The sequence below is a fragment of the Pleurodeles waltl genome, chromosome 6, assembly GCF_031143425.1.
Source record: "Pleurodeles waltl isolate 20211129_DDA chromosome 6, aPleWal1.hap1.20221129, whole genome shotgun sequence".
NCBI lineage: Eukaryota > Metazoa > Chordata > Amphibia > Caudata > Salamandridae > Pleurodeles > Pleurodeles waltl.
In genome coordinates this window covers 641,184,023-641,201,266 of record NC_090445.1, presented here as the reverse complement: position 1 = coordinate 641,201,266, position 17,244 = coordinate 641,184,023, and the positions used below count along the sequence as shown (strand labels likewise).

Sequence of the window (17,244 nt, the reverse complement as noted above, 5' to 3'; positions counted from 1 at the left end):
AAGTGGGCTGGGTAGTGAAACTGGCCTTCAAATGGACAAGTACGATAGTACAGGAACCAGGCCAACCCCCACTTCCTGCACCTCCAGCCAGATTGGAACCTCTCTAATTAGATTCGGTGAGGGTCTGAAAGTGAAGTGTAGGGAAGCGTTAGCTACATCTGTGGGTTGGGTGAGCCAGACCTGAACTCCCAGGAGAGAGAGATTTTCGCAGTTTTGATTTTTGTGGAGATGTGCATTCTAGGACAGAAGTATGCCATACTTCCCAGGAAGTGGTCATCACAGAGGGTGGCAACTTGAACCCCATTATTTGGGGGTGCACCCCTCCTTGCAAGCCCAGAATGAGGAATAAATATGGGAGAGCTGCAGAGCACCTCTGATACCTGCCTTGAAACATCTGGAGAAGGACTTCCCTGCTGGACCATTAGACTGCACTCATAGGGACTGCACCTGCTGCACTCACAAGGCTTCACAACAAAATTACTTTCCTTGGCTTAAAGGATACAGGAGTGGATTCCCTGATCAGCAGCAGGTAGAAAAGTGCTGCAAGAGCTATCTGCAACATCAACAAGGAGAAGACCAGCTTTCAGGCAAGAAACTTTCAGGGAACTTTTGTGAAAAAGTTCCACAAGCACACTAGATTTGGCGACAAGAGTCAAGCCAGCAATGTCAAACCATGACTCAGCCTGACCGCTGTAAGCTCCAGAGCTCTTTGATGTTGACACCGAAGTCAGAGACCTCCATGAGTCACGAGGCATCTCGCTGCAGCAGGCCGGTGTCTTCGAACTGAAGTCGGGATCAGAGGACCTGCTCGCTCGACATTGATAGTAAAAGATCCATAAAAGTGAGAAGTTAAAAGCTTGACCGGGCCCTACCTCTCATTGTAGCCGACCTGCTCTCCAACGCAGTCTGCCTGAAACTTTGACTTTGTTCCGATCCAACGTGTCTAGATAGCAGAGGGTGGTGCTTTTCACTTTTAGAAGCTAGAAAGCACATTTTTGCATTTAATATAATATTAATTTATATATATCTCTGTTTCCTTACATTGCATTTTTGTCATTTTGGTGTTATTTTAAAGATATATATATTCTCTACTTTTATACCTTGGGGTTGGATTTTTATTGTGTGTTGTGTCTTATTTACTGTTTCGATTAAATGAAATGGTTTACACACCTGTCTCCAAAGTTAAGCCTTGACTGCTCATCAGTAAAGCTACCCAGGGTTGATCATGGATTAATTTATTTAAGGCTTGATTGGACCTTATTTGTGACTGTGGTGTTATTACTAGTTGTAGGTACCTACCAATAAACAACCTTCCAACATTCAGGATTGGAAGAATTTGACTACCTAAATAGAAAGAACACTTGTCTATCGACTGAAGGCAGCCCCCAGTTCCTGCGTGAAATGCGTGGCCATGCTTGTGTCTTTCTTTCTACGCAGATGAATATTTGTTTATCGCTGCCTCATTGACCGGCTCCTCAGAGATGGCTGTTGCCAAGAAATACTTCAGAACTTCAAAATAATGATGGGGCTTCTGCAGGAATAATGTCTTCAGACCAATGAAGACAGATCATTTCCCTCTTCTACTCAGTGTATCCAATACTTAATAATGGAGCTCAACTCAAAGAAAAGATTGCCATCCATTCAGGAGAAGTGCAGTTATCTATAGACAGTTGTACGTCTCGGTCTGAAGAGGGCTCTCTCAGGATACCAGAAACCAGATTGGTTGTATAACCCGTACAACAATGGCTAGAGGATTAGTTGTGCAAGACAATAGTATCCATATGACCTCATCAATACAGGCCCTGACACGGTGATGCCAATTAAAAGCTGGTTCTCTAGGATATCTCCTTCTCTCAACCTCAAATCGAGCTGTGAGGAAAAGGCAGGGTTGGATTGGGAAGGTGGCCAGTCAGGAACTGGGCAATGGGCCGGTGCCTCAGGGTCACATGTGGGCTAGTTTTATTAGGGCCTCTGTTAACCGGCCCACATAGCCTTACAGGCTCCCTGCTAGGCCACTGTAATTTATATTTATTTTGCCCACGTCATCCCTCCACCCAAGCCAGGCTGGGGGCCAGGTGAGAAGAATGGGCCATGCTCACCTCGTAGCCACCCCTCCAAACCCCCCTTTTTTTTTTGTCTGATCCATCCCTGTAACAGTTTTTCTTCTGATGCCTCCCCGCCGGGCCATCACATTCAGTCCGTGGAGAGCAGGGCAGGAGGGAGTATGCAGAGGGCTCGCAGGGGCAAGGTGTTGTCACTTCGGCCCCAGTGTCTTTAGGCCCTGGAAGGGGGGGGGTGCGTTTGCAAAGGCCTCACTGTGACACCTTCCCAGCAGCGAGTCCCAGCATCCTTTTATTTTGGGCAAATCAATTAATTTCACTACACCTTAACCCCTTCAATGCGGGCGTCGGCCACTGGCTCCCTGGTGCGGGTCACGACCAGTGGCCGACACCAGGGAGGGGGTTATGCACCCGAGTATTTTTTTTATTTTGTTTTTGCCCCAGGGAGACACGGAAGCACTTCCGTGTCTCTCCCCGCCCCTTTGTGACGTCAGCGCGTCGCGAGGCGCTCTGATGTAACAAAGTTGATTTCCCCATCGGAGCAGGAAGCAGCCTTGCGGCCGCTTCCTACTCCGATGGGGAAAACGGCCTTCCCCACGTTCGAGAACGCCTCGTAAAAAAGGGGAGACTCTCCTCTTTCTTACAAGGCCTTCCAGGAAACAGTTTCAGGAAGGCCTCATAAGAAAGGGGAGAATCTCCCCTTTCTTACGAGGCCTTCTGAAAGTGTTTCATGGCTCTCGATCGCAGCACAGCTGCGATCGGGGGCCAGGAAACACCACTAGACGCCAGGGATTTCACTTGGGGGGGTCGGCCCCCTTGGAAAACGGGCCGGCCCCCCCCGTGGGCATATTTTTTAAAAAAGGTAGGTGCCCCCTGGGTACATCACTTTTGTCAATATGTGTGTGGTTTCCCTAAAAAAACGTCAAGTAAGTATTGTGATTATGTTTCTGCTACGAAAGGATCAGACATTTGTCTAGTGGCAGTTTTAGTGCCATAAAGAAGCGCAGAAGGTTTATATGCCTACTGCAAAGAGCAAATCTGTATTTTATGTCAATAGCTGAGTACATTAGTAAAGTCAGCCATTACCTGCGCTATAATACAAATGAAATGTATTTGCGGGCGGCTATGGAGAGATCAAGGGCACTTTTGCTGGGTGGTAATGAGGGAAATCCGAGGAGGAGGGAGTGGGAGCACCAATAATGATTGTTGGACTGGGCGCAGGAGGTGCTAAAGACTGTGACAAATGGTATGTGACAAGGTGTTTTTTGAGTGTCTTGAAAGAATGTGCTGATTGAGGGAAGAAGCGCAGGTAAGGTGGCCTCTACTGTTGCACGTATCTCACACACACCATCGATTTTGTGACTGTCTACATAGGCTAGTGTTTTAGAGCAACAGTTTAGCCAATAGCAGAGATGGCATCTTGATGGATTACTGCTGCCGGCACTCGGGTTATAGAGGACTGCTCTGACATAGGATCAGAGACTGAGACATCAGATACTGAGACAGCATCTGAGGGATAGGACAATGGCGCAGACTCTGGGAGTGATTTTTCAGTCGGAGGAGCCCCATTCAATAACTCCTCTTCCAGTACATTATGAGGGAGGTGATGAGGACAGTCCTGCTGTCCCTTCGCAAGCAGTCTGTGCAACTGGGTAATAGTGGGTTAGCCCAACCCAGAGAGCAGGTGAATGCAGCGGCAAGCAGAGAGAGAGAGAGAGAGAGTGCTCTCTTGGGAGCTCCCCAATTTAGTTCAGCCCCAAATTCCACCGCCCAAATCGTATTGTGGAGACATCAAAATTATCTATTGCAAAACAAACTGGTTTTGTAAGACAGGCACCTGTGTTTTTGGTCCTGGGTTCGGCGGCCATATAGAGAAACACACTAAACCCAAACATTTCTGGAAACTAGACATTCGGGGGAGTCCACAGAGGGTCAACAGCTGCCTCATGTAAGAACCACCATTGACCGTTGTGTGATCTATTCCTGTCGCGGGCACCAGGCCTACCCACGTAATTGAGGTACCATTTGTATCGGGAGACTTGGGGGAATGCTGGGTGGAAGGAAATTTGTGGCTCCTCTCAGATTCCAGAACTTTCTGTCACCGAAATGAGAGGAAAAAGTGTTTTTTTGGCCACATTTTTATGTTTGCAAATGATTCTGGGGAACAGAACCTGATCAGAGCCCCACAAGTCACCCCATCTTGGATTCCCCTGGGTTTCTAGTTTTCAAAAATGCGCTGGTTTCTAGGTTTCCCCAGGTGCCGGCTGAGCTAGAGGCCACAATCCACAGGTAGGCACTGTTTTCTATGAAAAAATTTGATGTGTCCACGTTGTGTTTTGGGGCATTTCCTGTCGCGGGCGCTAGGCCTACCCACACAAGTGAGGTATCATTTTTATCGGGAGACTTGGGGGAACGCTGGGTGGAAGGAAATTTGTGGCTCCTCTCAGATTCCAGAACTTTCTGTCACCGAAATGTGAGGAAAACGTGTTTTTTTTTAGCCACATTTTGAGGTTTGCAAAGGATTCTGGGTAACAGAACCTGGTCAGAGCCCCACAAGTCACCCCATCTTGGATTTCCCTAGGTCTCTAGTTTTAAAAAATTCACAGGTTTGGTAGGTTTCCCTAGGTGGCGGCTGAGCTAGAGGCCAAAATCTACAGGTAGGCACTTTGCAAAAAACACCTCTGTTTTCTGTAAAAAAATGGGATGTGTCCATGTTGTGTTTTGGGGCATTTCCTGTCGCGGGCGCTAGGCCTACCCACACAAGTGAGGTATCATTTTTATCGGGAGACTTCGGGGAACATAGAATAGCAAAACAAGTGTTATTGCCCCTTATCTTTCTCTACATTTTTTCCTTCCAAATATGAGAGTGTGTAAAAAAGACGTCTATTTGAGAAATGCCCTGCATTTCACATGCTAGTATGGGCACCCTGGAATTCAGAGATGTGCAAATAACCACTGCTCCTCAAAACCTTATCTTGAGCCCATTTTGGAAATGCAAAGGTTTTCTTGATACATATTTTTCACTCTTCATATTTCAGCAAATTAATTGCTGTATACCCAGTATAGAATGAAAACCAACTGCAGGGTGCAGCTCATTTATTGGCCCTGGGCACCTAGGGTTCTTGATGAACCTACAAGCCCTTTATATCCCCGCAACCAGAAGAGTCTAGCAGACATAACGGTGTATTGCTTTAAAGAATCTGACATCGCATGAAAAAGTTACAGAGTAAAACATAAAGAAAAATGGCTGTTGTTTTCAGCTCAGTTTCAATATTTTTTGTATTTCAGCTGTTATTTTCTGTAGGAAAACCTTGTAGGATCTACACAAATGACCCCTTGCTGAATTCAGAATGTTGTCTAGTTTTCAGAAATGTTTAGCTTTCCGGGATCCAGCATTGGTTTCACACCCATTCCTGTCACTAACTGGAAGGAGGCTAAAAGCACCAAAAATAGTAAAAATGGGGTATGTCCCAGTAAAATGCCAAATTTGTGTTGAAAAAAGTGGTTTTCTGATTCAAGTCTGCCCGTTCCTGAAAGGTGGGAAGATGGTGATTTCAGCACCAGAAACCCTTTGTTGATGGCATTTTCAGGGAAAAAAAACACAAGCCCTTTTGGCAGCCCTTTTTTCCCATTTTTTGGGAAAAAAAGAAATTTTCACTGTATTTTGGCTAATTTCTTGGTCTCCTCCAGGGTAAACCACAAACTCTGGGTACCATTAGAATCCCTAGGATGTTGGAAAAAAGGACGCAAATTTGGCGTGGATAGCTTATGTGGACAAAAAGTTATGAAGGCCTAAGCGCGAACCACCCCAAATAGCCAAAAAAGGGCTCAGCACTGGGGGGGGAAGGCCCAGCAGCTAAGAGGTTAATAAAAATTAGTTTGAACTAGTGCAGTGTAACTAGTGCTCATTTAAATCACTCCACTGCCTTTGCACTGTGTTCACCCTATATAAAACTACACAAACAAAAAACAAATTGCCAGACTCTGCAAAGCCCAAGCCATGATAAATAATGAGGACCCGTTACATAAAAACACCCACATTCCTTTTTAAAATGGCTCTTCTGCCTTTGTCTACGTTTAACTCACCTTTAAGAAAACATTTTAATGTACTTTCGCATTACGTTTGCTTTTAAAGTATGTAATGACCAGAGCTAAAAATACCAGCTTAGGGTGATTTTCTTCATTTTCATACCAGCTAAGACATTAAGGACCACATGTAGAAATATCAGGTTTTGCGTCTCGCAAATTGCGAGTCGCAAAACCTGATTTACAACAGTGCCAGTGACACTGTTTACAATTCCCAATGAGGTCGCAAATTACCTACCTTATAAATATTCATGAGGTAGGTTGCAATTTGCGACCCTATTGTGAATGACCCCACTCACAGGGATGGTGGCCTGCTGGGGACAGCAGACCACTATGTCTGTGATTGGTTTTAAATAAAGCAGTGGGGTTTTGTTGGTTCTTTTTTGTTTTTGTTTTTTTAAATGCAGCCTGTTTTCCTTGAAGGAAAACGGGATGCATTTGAAAAAAATATATATATAAATATTTTATTTTCATTTTTTCAGAGCATGCAGTGGTCCCTACCACTGCCTGCTCTGAAAAAATATTTTTGCTGCCATTCACAAAGGGGAAGGGTTTGCGAATTGGTTAGCACCAATTTGAAATTGGTGCTAACTGAGGTTATTTTGTGACTGCATTTATGATCACAAAACAATCATACATCGCACTGCGACTTGCAATTAGGAAGGGATCGTCCCTTCGTAATTGAGACTTGCAAACCCTTTTTGCGATTATGTAAATAGATTACTGAATCGCAAAATTTGGTCTGTGCATCACAAAATGCTTTTTTCTTGTCGCAAACGGCCTGGCCATTTGTAACAAGAATTTTTTTTGTTGATCTGGCCCCTAAATACTGCCCATTCTGGTTAAAAAATAAAAATAAAAAAAATAGGACTAAGTGAGAGCCCTACCCAGGTATCTGGTTGTGGCCATTTTATTTCACCTGGCCAGCCTGACCAAACTGCAGTGCTTCTAGTTTTTACCAACTTTGCAGGCTCTATAATGCTTAATTTAACAATATTTCTCTAAAAAAAAAATGGTCTAGTGAGACCTGAGCAAATGGCGATCAATGAAAGGACGAGCCTGGAACGTGGGCCACTTTTTTGGGGGAGTACCCGGGCCTAATTGTGACCCCAATCCGACCATGGGAGAAAGTCACTGAATAATTAGGTTGCCATATATGGGCCGTCATGGAACAACAGTGTTCTATCCTTATGGTGGCGTTTACTGTATCTTCCTCAGGGTCTCACGGGATCGCGCAGCAAATCGTTAAAATTATAAGTGCATTTTTGTGTCATTTAAATAGCTGTAAGTGCCTGCGTAACACATTAACTAGATAAACGGTCATCTCCGGCATGCTTTAGAAATTTTCCAGTCACAGTTCACCATTAAATCAGACTAATTGTTAAATGGAACAACGCCTTTCACCGTTCGCAATTCTAGCACCTTCATTAGAGCACTATTAAAGACCGTTGTAACATGTAAACAAATAGGGCACGGGTCGCTCACAAGTTTTCAGCCCATTTCAAGTTTTTCTTTTAAGAAGATTAAAGTTGTAATATGAGCGCCCTCTCCTGACCGTTGATCAAAGCAATCCTCTTACAATTGTTAACTGACGCGTTTCTAAAAATAAAAAAATAAAAAATAAATAAAAAACAGTATTTGTCGAACATCTAGATTTAGTGTAGTAAAATACATTTTTACTTATTATAAAAATACAGATGGTAATAATAGCCCTTGAGCACACGTAGTACAGAGTGCAGAAAGGCTTTTCCATAAGTCTGCAGTTCAAGTTGTCACTCGCCTGTCTTTAGCGCTTTTCTACCCTCTCCCAACACTTGTTTCATCGTTCACAAATGCAGTTAGCCAGTTTAAGGAAACCCCAAAATAATAATTTTCACTGTTTGGCTCACCATTGTTAAACATTTTGATAGAAGTACTTGCATAATTACATGTGCAGCTATCTATCCCTCGTGTAAAAGAATGATGGGCAATGAAGGCAGCCAGTTTGTTCTATTCATTTTTTGTATATTCCAAATAACTGGCACACAAATTGTCCTTTAAGTTATGGGACCTTTTAAAGTTCAAAACAGTGTTCTCGTACCTTTAAGAATTTGCTTTGAATTAATCAAGTGCTTACCAATGATTTTTTTCTTATTTATTTATGAACTCTAATGTCTTAAGTAAGCAGACATTATGTAGTTTATTCAGTGATATTCAATTGCTTAGATTTGAAAAGCACATCTTGACCCATCTATAGTCATCCATATAGTTCAATCAAATGTTTTTAACAATGGTGAGCTAAACTGTAGAAACTGATTTTCGTGTCTCCCTGTCCCTCCCTCCCCCAAAATAGCCGTGGGGAGAACTGAAACCATGTTTAAATACAGTTTGTATCTTGTCACATTTTTTCCTAACAGTGCTATCCCAAACAGCATTTCAACTATCACAAACATCCATGGAGGTGAGGAGAGAAAGATCTTTAAAATGTGTTATTTGGCACTTACTAGTTTCATAAATATTCATAGCGTGGGAAGACTTGACGCTTATTGAAAGAGCTGTCTCTGTTTTCATAAGATCAATTTTCTTTTTGAAGGTGGGGTTCAATGATGGCCTCTGTAAAATATCAAACCATGTTTTAGACATCCAGAAAAAGTTTGTTACGATCCATGTTCCGAACAAACTAAGGGGAGATCATGGGCGTCAGACGCACTTCACATTCCTCCTTGAAGACGTATACATCTGGACTGTCACCTAACGAGGACACCTGTGTATGTCTTTTAACAAACCTGTCACATAATCTGTTTTTGGATTTGCTCATTTCAGTCACAGCAAGATGAAGATGATGCTTTCTGGCTACAACAATGGTAGGGCACTGAATGTACAGCAGAGTTCTGATCAGTGCCGTATGGTCATCTTGCTTGAGTGCCCGCTGGGCGCCTGCTGGTCAGTTGAACCACAGGGCAGTAGAGCACAGCAGCATTATGTTACATATATATATATATATATATGTATGTATCTGTATCCGTGCAGTAGGGCCAGTATCCAAGTGTTCCCATCCATGATGGCCCTAGTCAATTTCCCAATGTAATTGTCCCAGTCCTTTGTATTTTTGTCCCATTGTTGTGGCATCTGTCTTTGTCTCCCTTCCAGGGTTGGTGTTGTAGATTTGGTGTGCTATCATTGCCATGTAGTATATATATATAGTGTTTATACATCCACGAGGCCGAATCTGAGCACTGTGGGGGAGAAGAAAGGGAAGCGAGATCATAAGAAGAATGAACGGGACTGTGAAAGTGGACAGTGCTAACTTAAATGAGTTGTGAAAATTACAGAGAAATATGGATAATGTAGGATGAGGATGCTTTAGGAGGGATAATGCAAGAAGTTTGGAAACTACTTTTTTGAAATAATAATGTTACAAGCTTCAATGAGGAATTGCTGACTAGCTCGAAACAGACACTTTATTGTGGCAGAAATTACAGTTTGAAACATTATTGTGCTACCAAGTTCATATTTGTCTCAAAATCCTTTCAGTATGCATTTGTGTAGGGTGTGTTTTGCTGAAGAAAATTTGTATCACGGAGTTCATTAAATGTAATTAGAGCAACATTTTTCTTTTGTCGACATTTGCCACTATTTTTCTTTTTTTGAGGGCAGCCAAGTTTTACTTTTTAGCTCAAATGATGTACTTTGTCATGTTAGAAATGTCTAAAAGTCTACACAAATATTTTGTACAAGCAACCCTTTATGTGCAAAGCCAGGCGTGTTGTCAAGTGCATATTAATAAAGGCTGTTTCAGCCCTTGCAAGTGTACGGCCCTGCAGTCTGGCTATCTATATTCTGAGCTGTTTGCTGAAACCTTCACACGAGGCACAAAGATTGTTATATACTTTGAATGTAAAAAAGTCTCAGAGATATATGAGCATTAGGACAAGGAGGTTTTCGTTAATTTTGGATCTGTGCACAAGAGTAGCCTATTCAAAACAGTCCGCACCCACGAAGATAGTTTTGTCTTTATCATTATAAAAACCATATCCATTCCCAGAAAACCAATAGAGCCCTAACGATTAAGCCTAGATCACACTTCATAAGAGTGAAAGTGTGGTCTACTGCTTTGATGAGGAGCGCCATGTCAACCCACTGTATGCCTCTCTTCAACAGTCCATGCCACTTTACTCTATGCCACTCTACACTATGCCACTCTACTCCATTCCACTCTACTATACTCCTCTATATGCCACTCCACTCTACTGTACGACATTCCACTCTATTCCAACCCAATTAATGCCACTCTCCTGTATACCAGTCTGTTCTATTCCACTCTACTCTAGTCTGTGAAGTTCCATGCCACTCTACAGAATGCAACTCTGTGGCACACTATGCCACTCCACACTACTCTGATCTACTCTACATTATGCACTCTACTCTATGCAAGAGTACGCCACTCTACTCTAGGCCACTGTACGCCACTCCACAATACTCTACTCAGTGCTACTCTACTGTACGTCACTACACCACACCACACCACTCTACTGTATGCCATTCCACTCTATGCACTCCATTCTGTGCCATTCCACTCCATTCTGTGCCATTGCACTCTGCGTCCCTCCATTCTGTCAGTCTACGCCATTCTGCATCACTCTAATCTGTGCCACTCCATTTCACTCTTCGCCACTCTACATCACTTTACACCACTCTGATTCACACTACACCATGACACTCTAATCTACTCCACTCTGGACAACGCCACACCATTTCATAGAACTCTACACCACTCCACTCTGCTCCACTCTATGCCACTCTACTCTATAGCATTCTAAACCAGTTTACTCTGTGCCATTCCACACATCTTTAGGTCACTGTACTCCACTCCACACCACCCTTCTCTATGCCACTCCACTCTGCTTTACTGTGTGCTACTGTCTTCTACGCCATGTCTCCTCGCCATCGTACTCCACTTTACTCCACTCTCTAAGCCATACCTTGCCTCTCTACTCAGTGACACTCTACCTCTCTACCCTACTGTATGCTACTCCACTTTATGCTACCCTACCCTACGTCATACCACTAACTTTCGAACTTTTAGCCATGCTGAACAGCAGCCACATTGCTGTAGAACATGGCTAAAAGGCATTGGCAAAGCAAATAGCTCTCACATAGGTGAGCCCTACTGGCTGTGCCCATGTTTGTTTAGAATTTAGAGGATGTTTTATTCATCATCAAACACTCTGTGATTTCAAAAGTTTTGTCCCTCTTAACCCCTAAAATCACCCTTACTTTCTTCATCCTTACCTCCCTTTACCTCTGCTCATCTGAACTCTACATTCACTCTTACCTCCCTTTATCTGTCCACAACCACAAGCCCTAAAATCACCCTTACCTCCCTTTACACAACCCTAAAATCACCCTTTCCTCCCTGATTCCCTGGAATCAACATCACCTCCCTTTACTTCAACCCACCCCTGAACTTTCAAGTCACTCTCACCTCCCTTAAGCTGTACTCACCCCTGAACCCTCAAATCACCCTCAACTCCCTTTACCACCCCTGAACCCTCAACACTATCCTGGCTTCACCCTAGCGCCCCTTAATGTTTTCAGGGCACTGTCTTTTTTTAATGCCTTACAGTATATTGGATGGGCACCTTCGCCTCTTTGACAGCTTTCCTCCTCCACACCACACAAAATACTTTGTCTCGTCTGAGACAGTGCATGCACTGTCACTTGCAAGATATTTTGTTTACTTACAGTGGGCTTAGTGCCTGTCCATTGCTTACCATTGGTTAGCTTCATAGTCCATCTTATTTTATTGCTTCTCCATGGTCAGTGAATGACCGCTTCAATTCCTCTCCGTGTGTTTGTCCCTAACCTTAAGCATGGCCCAAGTACTGCTTCCCTTGCCCAGTATCATTCCACTGCTTGACACTTTCAGAGGTACTTTTCTTCCCTCCTGTCTGCACCCTTTCGCCCCTACCCCCTTGCGCATGGCTGCTTACCCTGACCCCCTCCGCCCCCAACCTTGTCCTGTGTTGTTTTCTCCGGTTTTCTCCACCTTCCCCCATTGTGGCTTGCCATATTAACACTCCACCCCCTTCTCATTTGCCCCCTCCCACCCTGTTAGAAAAACAAAAGTCATGCCAATGGATTTCAAGATGCTACAAAAAAGCAAATGGTGCAGCGCCTCCTGCTCTGCATGGCCTTTTTGGCTCTGTCGTCATGTGGGGCCAATATGCAAACTTCTGCTTGGTCGTAAGATAATTAAACTTTTTGTTTTTGTGAAAGCAGAGAATAATCCTGCACTAAGAAAACTGATCACTGCTGTTCACTGTCAGTGCTGGCTGCGTCAAAGTGTTTGGTTTCATAACTTTAAGCCATGGTGCTCAGTAGCAGCACTACTGTACAACATGGCTAAAAGAAATTGACTAAGCCAATAGCTCTCCCGTAGGCGAGACGTAGTGGCATTGATAATGCTTGTTTTTTAATGCAATAGTTATGTCAAATTTTTAAAATAACCTGATTTCCCTAAGAAATTGTTTTACCTTAGTGCTATCCGTAACCCTTACCCTAACCCTGTCATTCTTAAATATTCTTCTTTAAATCAGTTGAGTTGAATTAATTTATTGTATATATTTCATTATTGTTTTAAAATATGGACCACCCTACTCTAACCCCGACCCTAAGACTAAAAGTCCCTTTGCTACTTATTTTATAAAACATGTATTAACAGACAAGTTAATATCCGTATGAAGGCAATTGTCAGAAGAGGTTGTGTATTGTAGGGGTAATGAACAGAATAGGTAATGTTGGAGAGTCCTGCTGAGAAGTGCACCAGTTGGCATGGAGGCGCTGAATAAAATAGTCAGGTCCTAGGCCTTTAAATGTTTTGAAAACAGAACGGTCATTACCCAATTTGGGAAGAGAATTTATTATAATATCCTTCACTATGACTGCAAAGTTAAAGTCTCAGTTTAAAGATTTAGAAGAAAAAAAAATCTAACTTGATGTTTTAAATTCTACACCAAGAATACTATATATTCTCAGATGTGTGCTTGATCACAAAACAGAGGATGATCTGCATTTTTGACCATCTCAGATAGGAATGACTCGTAGAGGTGCAAATTTCAAATCCTGAGTTCAGCAGTACATTGTAATATTTTTCTTTTGTGCTGTGAAAAAGTCATGAGTGACACGGGCTAGAGTGGCCCAGTGCTTGGAGTCACTGAAGCTAGTCCCTATCTGTTTGTGCTTTTTTTTTTTAATGCACTTCTCGATAAAAGGCTAAACGACAGCATTGTAGAATTTAGGTTCTTTTTCACCATTTATTATAACTGATGATGTCTTAAATTAAAATTGAACCTGTTTTGCATAGTATTTTTAAATATTAATCCTTTGTATTTGCTGTTCCCTACTAGTGGCTACAAGCAACCACCAGGAATCTGACTACAAGAACAAGGACTGGGTTTTCATCAATTACACCTACAAGCGCTTTGAGGGTTTAACCGCTCGTGGCACTATTCCATCATACATAAAATCTGGAAAGTAATGGAATTTGCTGTACGGGTTTTGCAGAGCAATTTGGAACGTTTGGCTTTGACCCACAATGACTGTGATACTCCTTTCAGAGGCCTTCGAATAATTATACTGATTTACTTAATATAGGGATCGCAATGCTTTCTGTGGCAAGTATTACCCTTTAGAAGCACTCATATTCAATCCTTCTGCTCCCAAAGTGAAGTCTCCTGGGAAACTTCATCGATTTTCTCCAGCGTTTAGATCCCTTTGACCAAGATTCTTGGTGAAGCTCTTCATTATGGTATCGCAATCCATCGCTGCAGTTACGAGACAAACAATTCCACTGCCTCATTTCACAGAGCACACAGAGTATTGAAACATATGCAGGACAGAGATCGTCTTCTTTGTTATGCAAGAGCTGCATTTAAAAGCAGCCCAGAACCTCATTTATGAGCCCTCTTTGCACAGATTTCTGCCTGGGAATGTGAATCATTATCACCTTAATGTCCTTAGGGTGACTGCTGTTTGGCTTCCCAATCTTTTTTCTTTTTAATCTCATTCCTTTAGGTGCACTTTAAACTTGACTGATGCCTTACTTTTTCTGTTGTGGCTTACTTTTAAACTGGTGTGGTATATCATCAAAGCACAACTTGTTTACTCTGTGTGAAGCAAACACAGTGGGAGATCTGTGTAACCATCAACTTTATACAAATATTTTTCTTTTTTGTTGACATTCACTACTAGCATTAATTTAATCCATAAACTGTTGAGGCAGATTACTATTTTAGGTTCTACCTTGCTGTACTGTTGCCGCCAGCTAGTCTACTTAGGAATGAAAGCAATAAATAGAGTTTGCGGTATTAATAGGCTTCCAGATTGTCCTGCCAGCAATGAGTGGAGTTTGTATTGCCTTAAGCTTCTTTTGTTGATACTGATTTTCACAGCTCAGTGTAACAGACAAAAGTCCAGTTTATATGGCCTTGATTCATGAAGCACTTTTTGTCAGTTTATGTGACATATGACACAATGAACATTAAATATGTTTTTACAAACTGAGCATGTTTACTAATGTTTTGCCATTGATCTACAAACCGGGTTAAGAATGGTGGAATAGTAATAGAAAGTATTGGGGGGGGAGTGATTACATCCTGAAGAATGTACACTTACTCGTTTGGAAACCAACAGAATTTCAGGTGGCTTGAAAATGTTCGCCTGTGAAAGGATCGGAAGAACTTCTATAGTATGGGAAGGAATGTCGAGGGGCAGAAGTTTACTGTTAGGTGCTGCCTTAAAACTTTCCTTTATTTGCTTCAAGGAAAACGATCATCCTTCCATTCCCTCGGGTGCATTATGTGACTGATATTGAAGTCTGTGTCTTTTCAGCAAACCATGCTCAAGTAACACAGTCTTTGCTATAATTAGATCGCATGTATTTACAATTGGGTGAGTACAAAAATGTTTTTTTGTTTTATTGGTAAGTGTCCTCATCAGACATCCATGGTCCTGTAGCAATGAATGATTCACATGCTACACTTGTTCCCTGTTGAAAGTTTGGAATTTTTCAGTAAATATATTGTAACCCCGGTCTACACAATTACTCATGTAACATTGCACCTTGTGCAGTATATCAACATCATTGTATGAATAAACTCCAGCCAATGAGGCAGAGGGACCTACTGCTGCAGTAGCCTCCAAGATTTCCATAGCTCACATTTGGAGAAGGAAAGTATTTTTCCTCCATGTTGCAGCTTTGCAGATGGCCACCAGTGAAATGCCAGTCAATAGCTGTGATGTTGTGATAATGCTGCTTGTGGAGTAGATTCTAGTCCCACCTGCAAAAGGCATGCCAGACCGTGAGTGGCATACAAGCAAGCATCACCTGATCTTTTCAGGCCTATTGTTACTTAGCTTATCCCTTCATGGCTTTGCTGAAAACCTTAAAAAGTTTGTTAGTCAAAAGTCTTTAGTCTTGCCATGATAGAACCCCAGATAACCTTTATCTTCTAAATAATGTAAAGGTCTCTTGGTTCTGGTGCATGGATCTGGAAAAACATTAAACAGAGGTCCCCTCCAGTCACCCTTAAAGTTACCTGAAATTCTGACTTGTTGGTTCATTCAAAATAAGGCTGGAAGACTGACTTAGGTGTGCATTACAGATTCTACCCAGGTAGCTCGAGAAATGCGCTTGCAGTTTCCGGGAAGGTTTAAAGAACACACCTAAGACTTCATCAGCCATGAAGTCAATTGAGTAAATGCTTGGTTGTGATGATGGATCTTCTCTTGGTCACTGACAGTAGGCTGGGGTTTGGTTCAAAGCAGAGTTTTGGTTGTATAAGCATGCCCCATAGCTCTGTCTAGCAGGTTGTTGAGCAGGCCAGGTTCTTGGGTTTCTATAAGGTGCTTGTTGAAGGTTCTTTAGAATGTGCTGCCCACACTGCCGTGGAGGATTTTGTCATTCATAAAAGTTGAAGAATACGTTTTTGAAAATGTTTTCCTGCATTTAAATTCACTGCAGACTAGCTTTAGAATTGCAAAACTATATTACCCGGGTCTCCACTAAATTGTTGTCACAGATTTCTCGATTACTCATGAACTGATATAATTCTCAAGCAATATGGAGACCAGGAGGATGCATTAAGACATGTAGCCCAGGAAATGTTTACCAAACTGTAATTCTACCTTGGGATTGCAGAAGAGATATTAAGTCCACAAATTCGATTCCTCTTTTCAAAGAGGGAAAAACCTTCTACTTCCACTGTAGATATTCTCGCAAGAGCCCAATCATTTGTCTGAGTGGCACTCTTTGTTTGCTTTAAGGTGGGAGCTCTTAGAAGCTAGTTGTGTAGGAAAGGGTATATGGCTGTCCCCTGCCATCTCAAATGTGCAATCAACTGGGCAGTACATTTTGTGAAAATCCATGGCTCGGACCTCAAAAGGATAGGCAGGGCTGGACATCCACCAAGTAAGCGTTGACATTTCTTGGAATGCTGTACCTTTTTCTAATGGTTTAATTGTGGTGTCTTTGTGAGTTCTAGGCAATGTCCATATTTGACAATATTGACGGTTGTCACAGGGGTTGCCAACCTTTTGTGTAATAAGAGCTCCTTGTGTTCAATGAAAATTATCCTGAGCAGGTAATATTTTAGTGTTTTAATTGTGATGACAAAGAGAAAGATTACATTAGTGGCCACAATCTGCAAGATTGCCAGCAATTATTAATTTGGTGCATCAGGCTTTACTGGAATATCTCTGCATGGATAATATACAACAGCCAAAGCTGCAATACCCCTGGCACCAAGGTTGTCATTTTTATAATATGAGTTTTTGTTTTCTCCAAAAATCAGTGTCTGAGTTCTGAAAATACAAGCATTTTCATCTTGAATACACGCTTTTAAAAGCTGATATACATAAATTAATTCAAGACGCAAAAGCTCTTAATTTAGTAGGCTGGGCTGTACACAGGAAAGCTCACAAGCTACTCATTGTGGAAGCCTGGTGTATTCAGTCTAATAAATGGCCCTGAATCCTGGCCCTACACTGGCAGGGTTCAAACAGAGGGATGAGAAGGATATGGGAGTATGCCAAGTACAGGGCCAGAGAGGGCTTGTTA

The 17,244-nt window shown here is 42.4% G+C and overlaps 1 protein-coding gene across 1 annotated transcript in view; it reads left to right on the top strand.

The window, feature by feature from the left end:
- STK38 (serine/threonine kinase 38) overlaps positions 1-14,690 on the top strand; it is a 202,793-nt gene extending 188,103 nt beyond the window's left edge. Inside the window, exon 13 of the mRNA XM_069238981.1 lies at positions 13,535-14,690. Within this exon, the coding sequence (XP_069095082.1) occupies positions 13,535-13,665 (131 nt within the window). The 3' untranslated portion in view covers positions 13,666-14,690. The remainder of the gene's footprint in view (positions 1-13,534) is intronic.
- Positions 14,691-17,244: the final 2,554 nt, after the last annotated feature.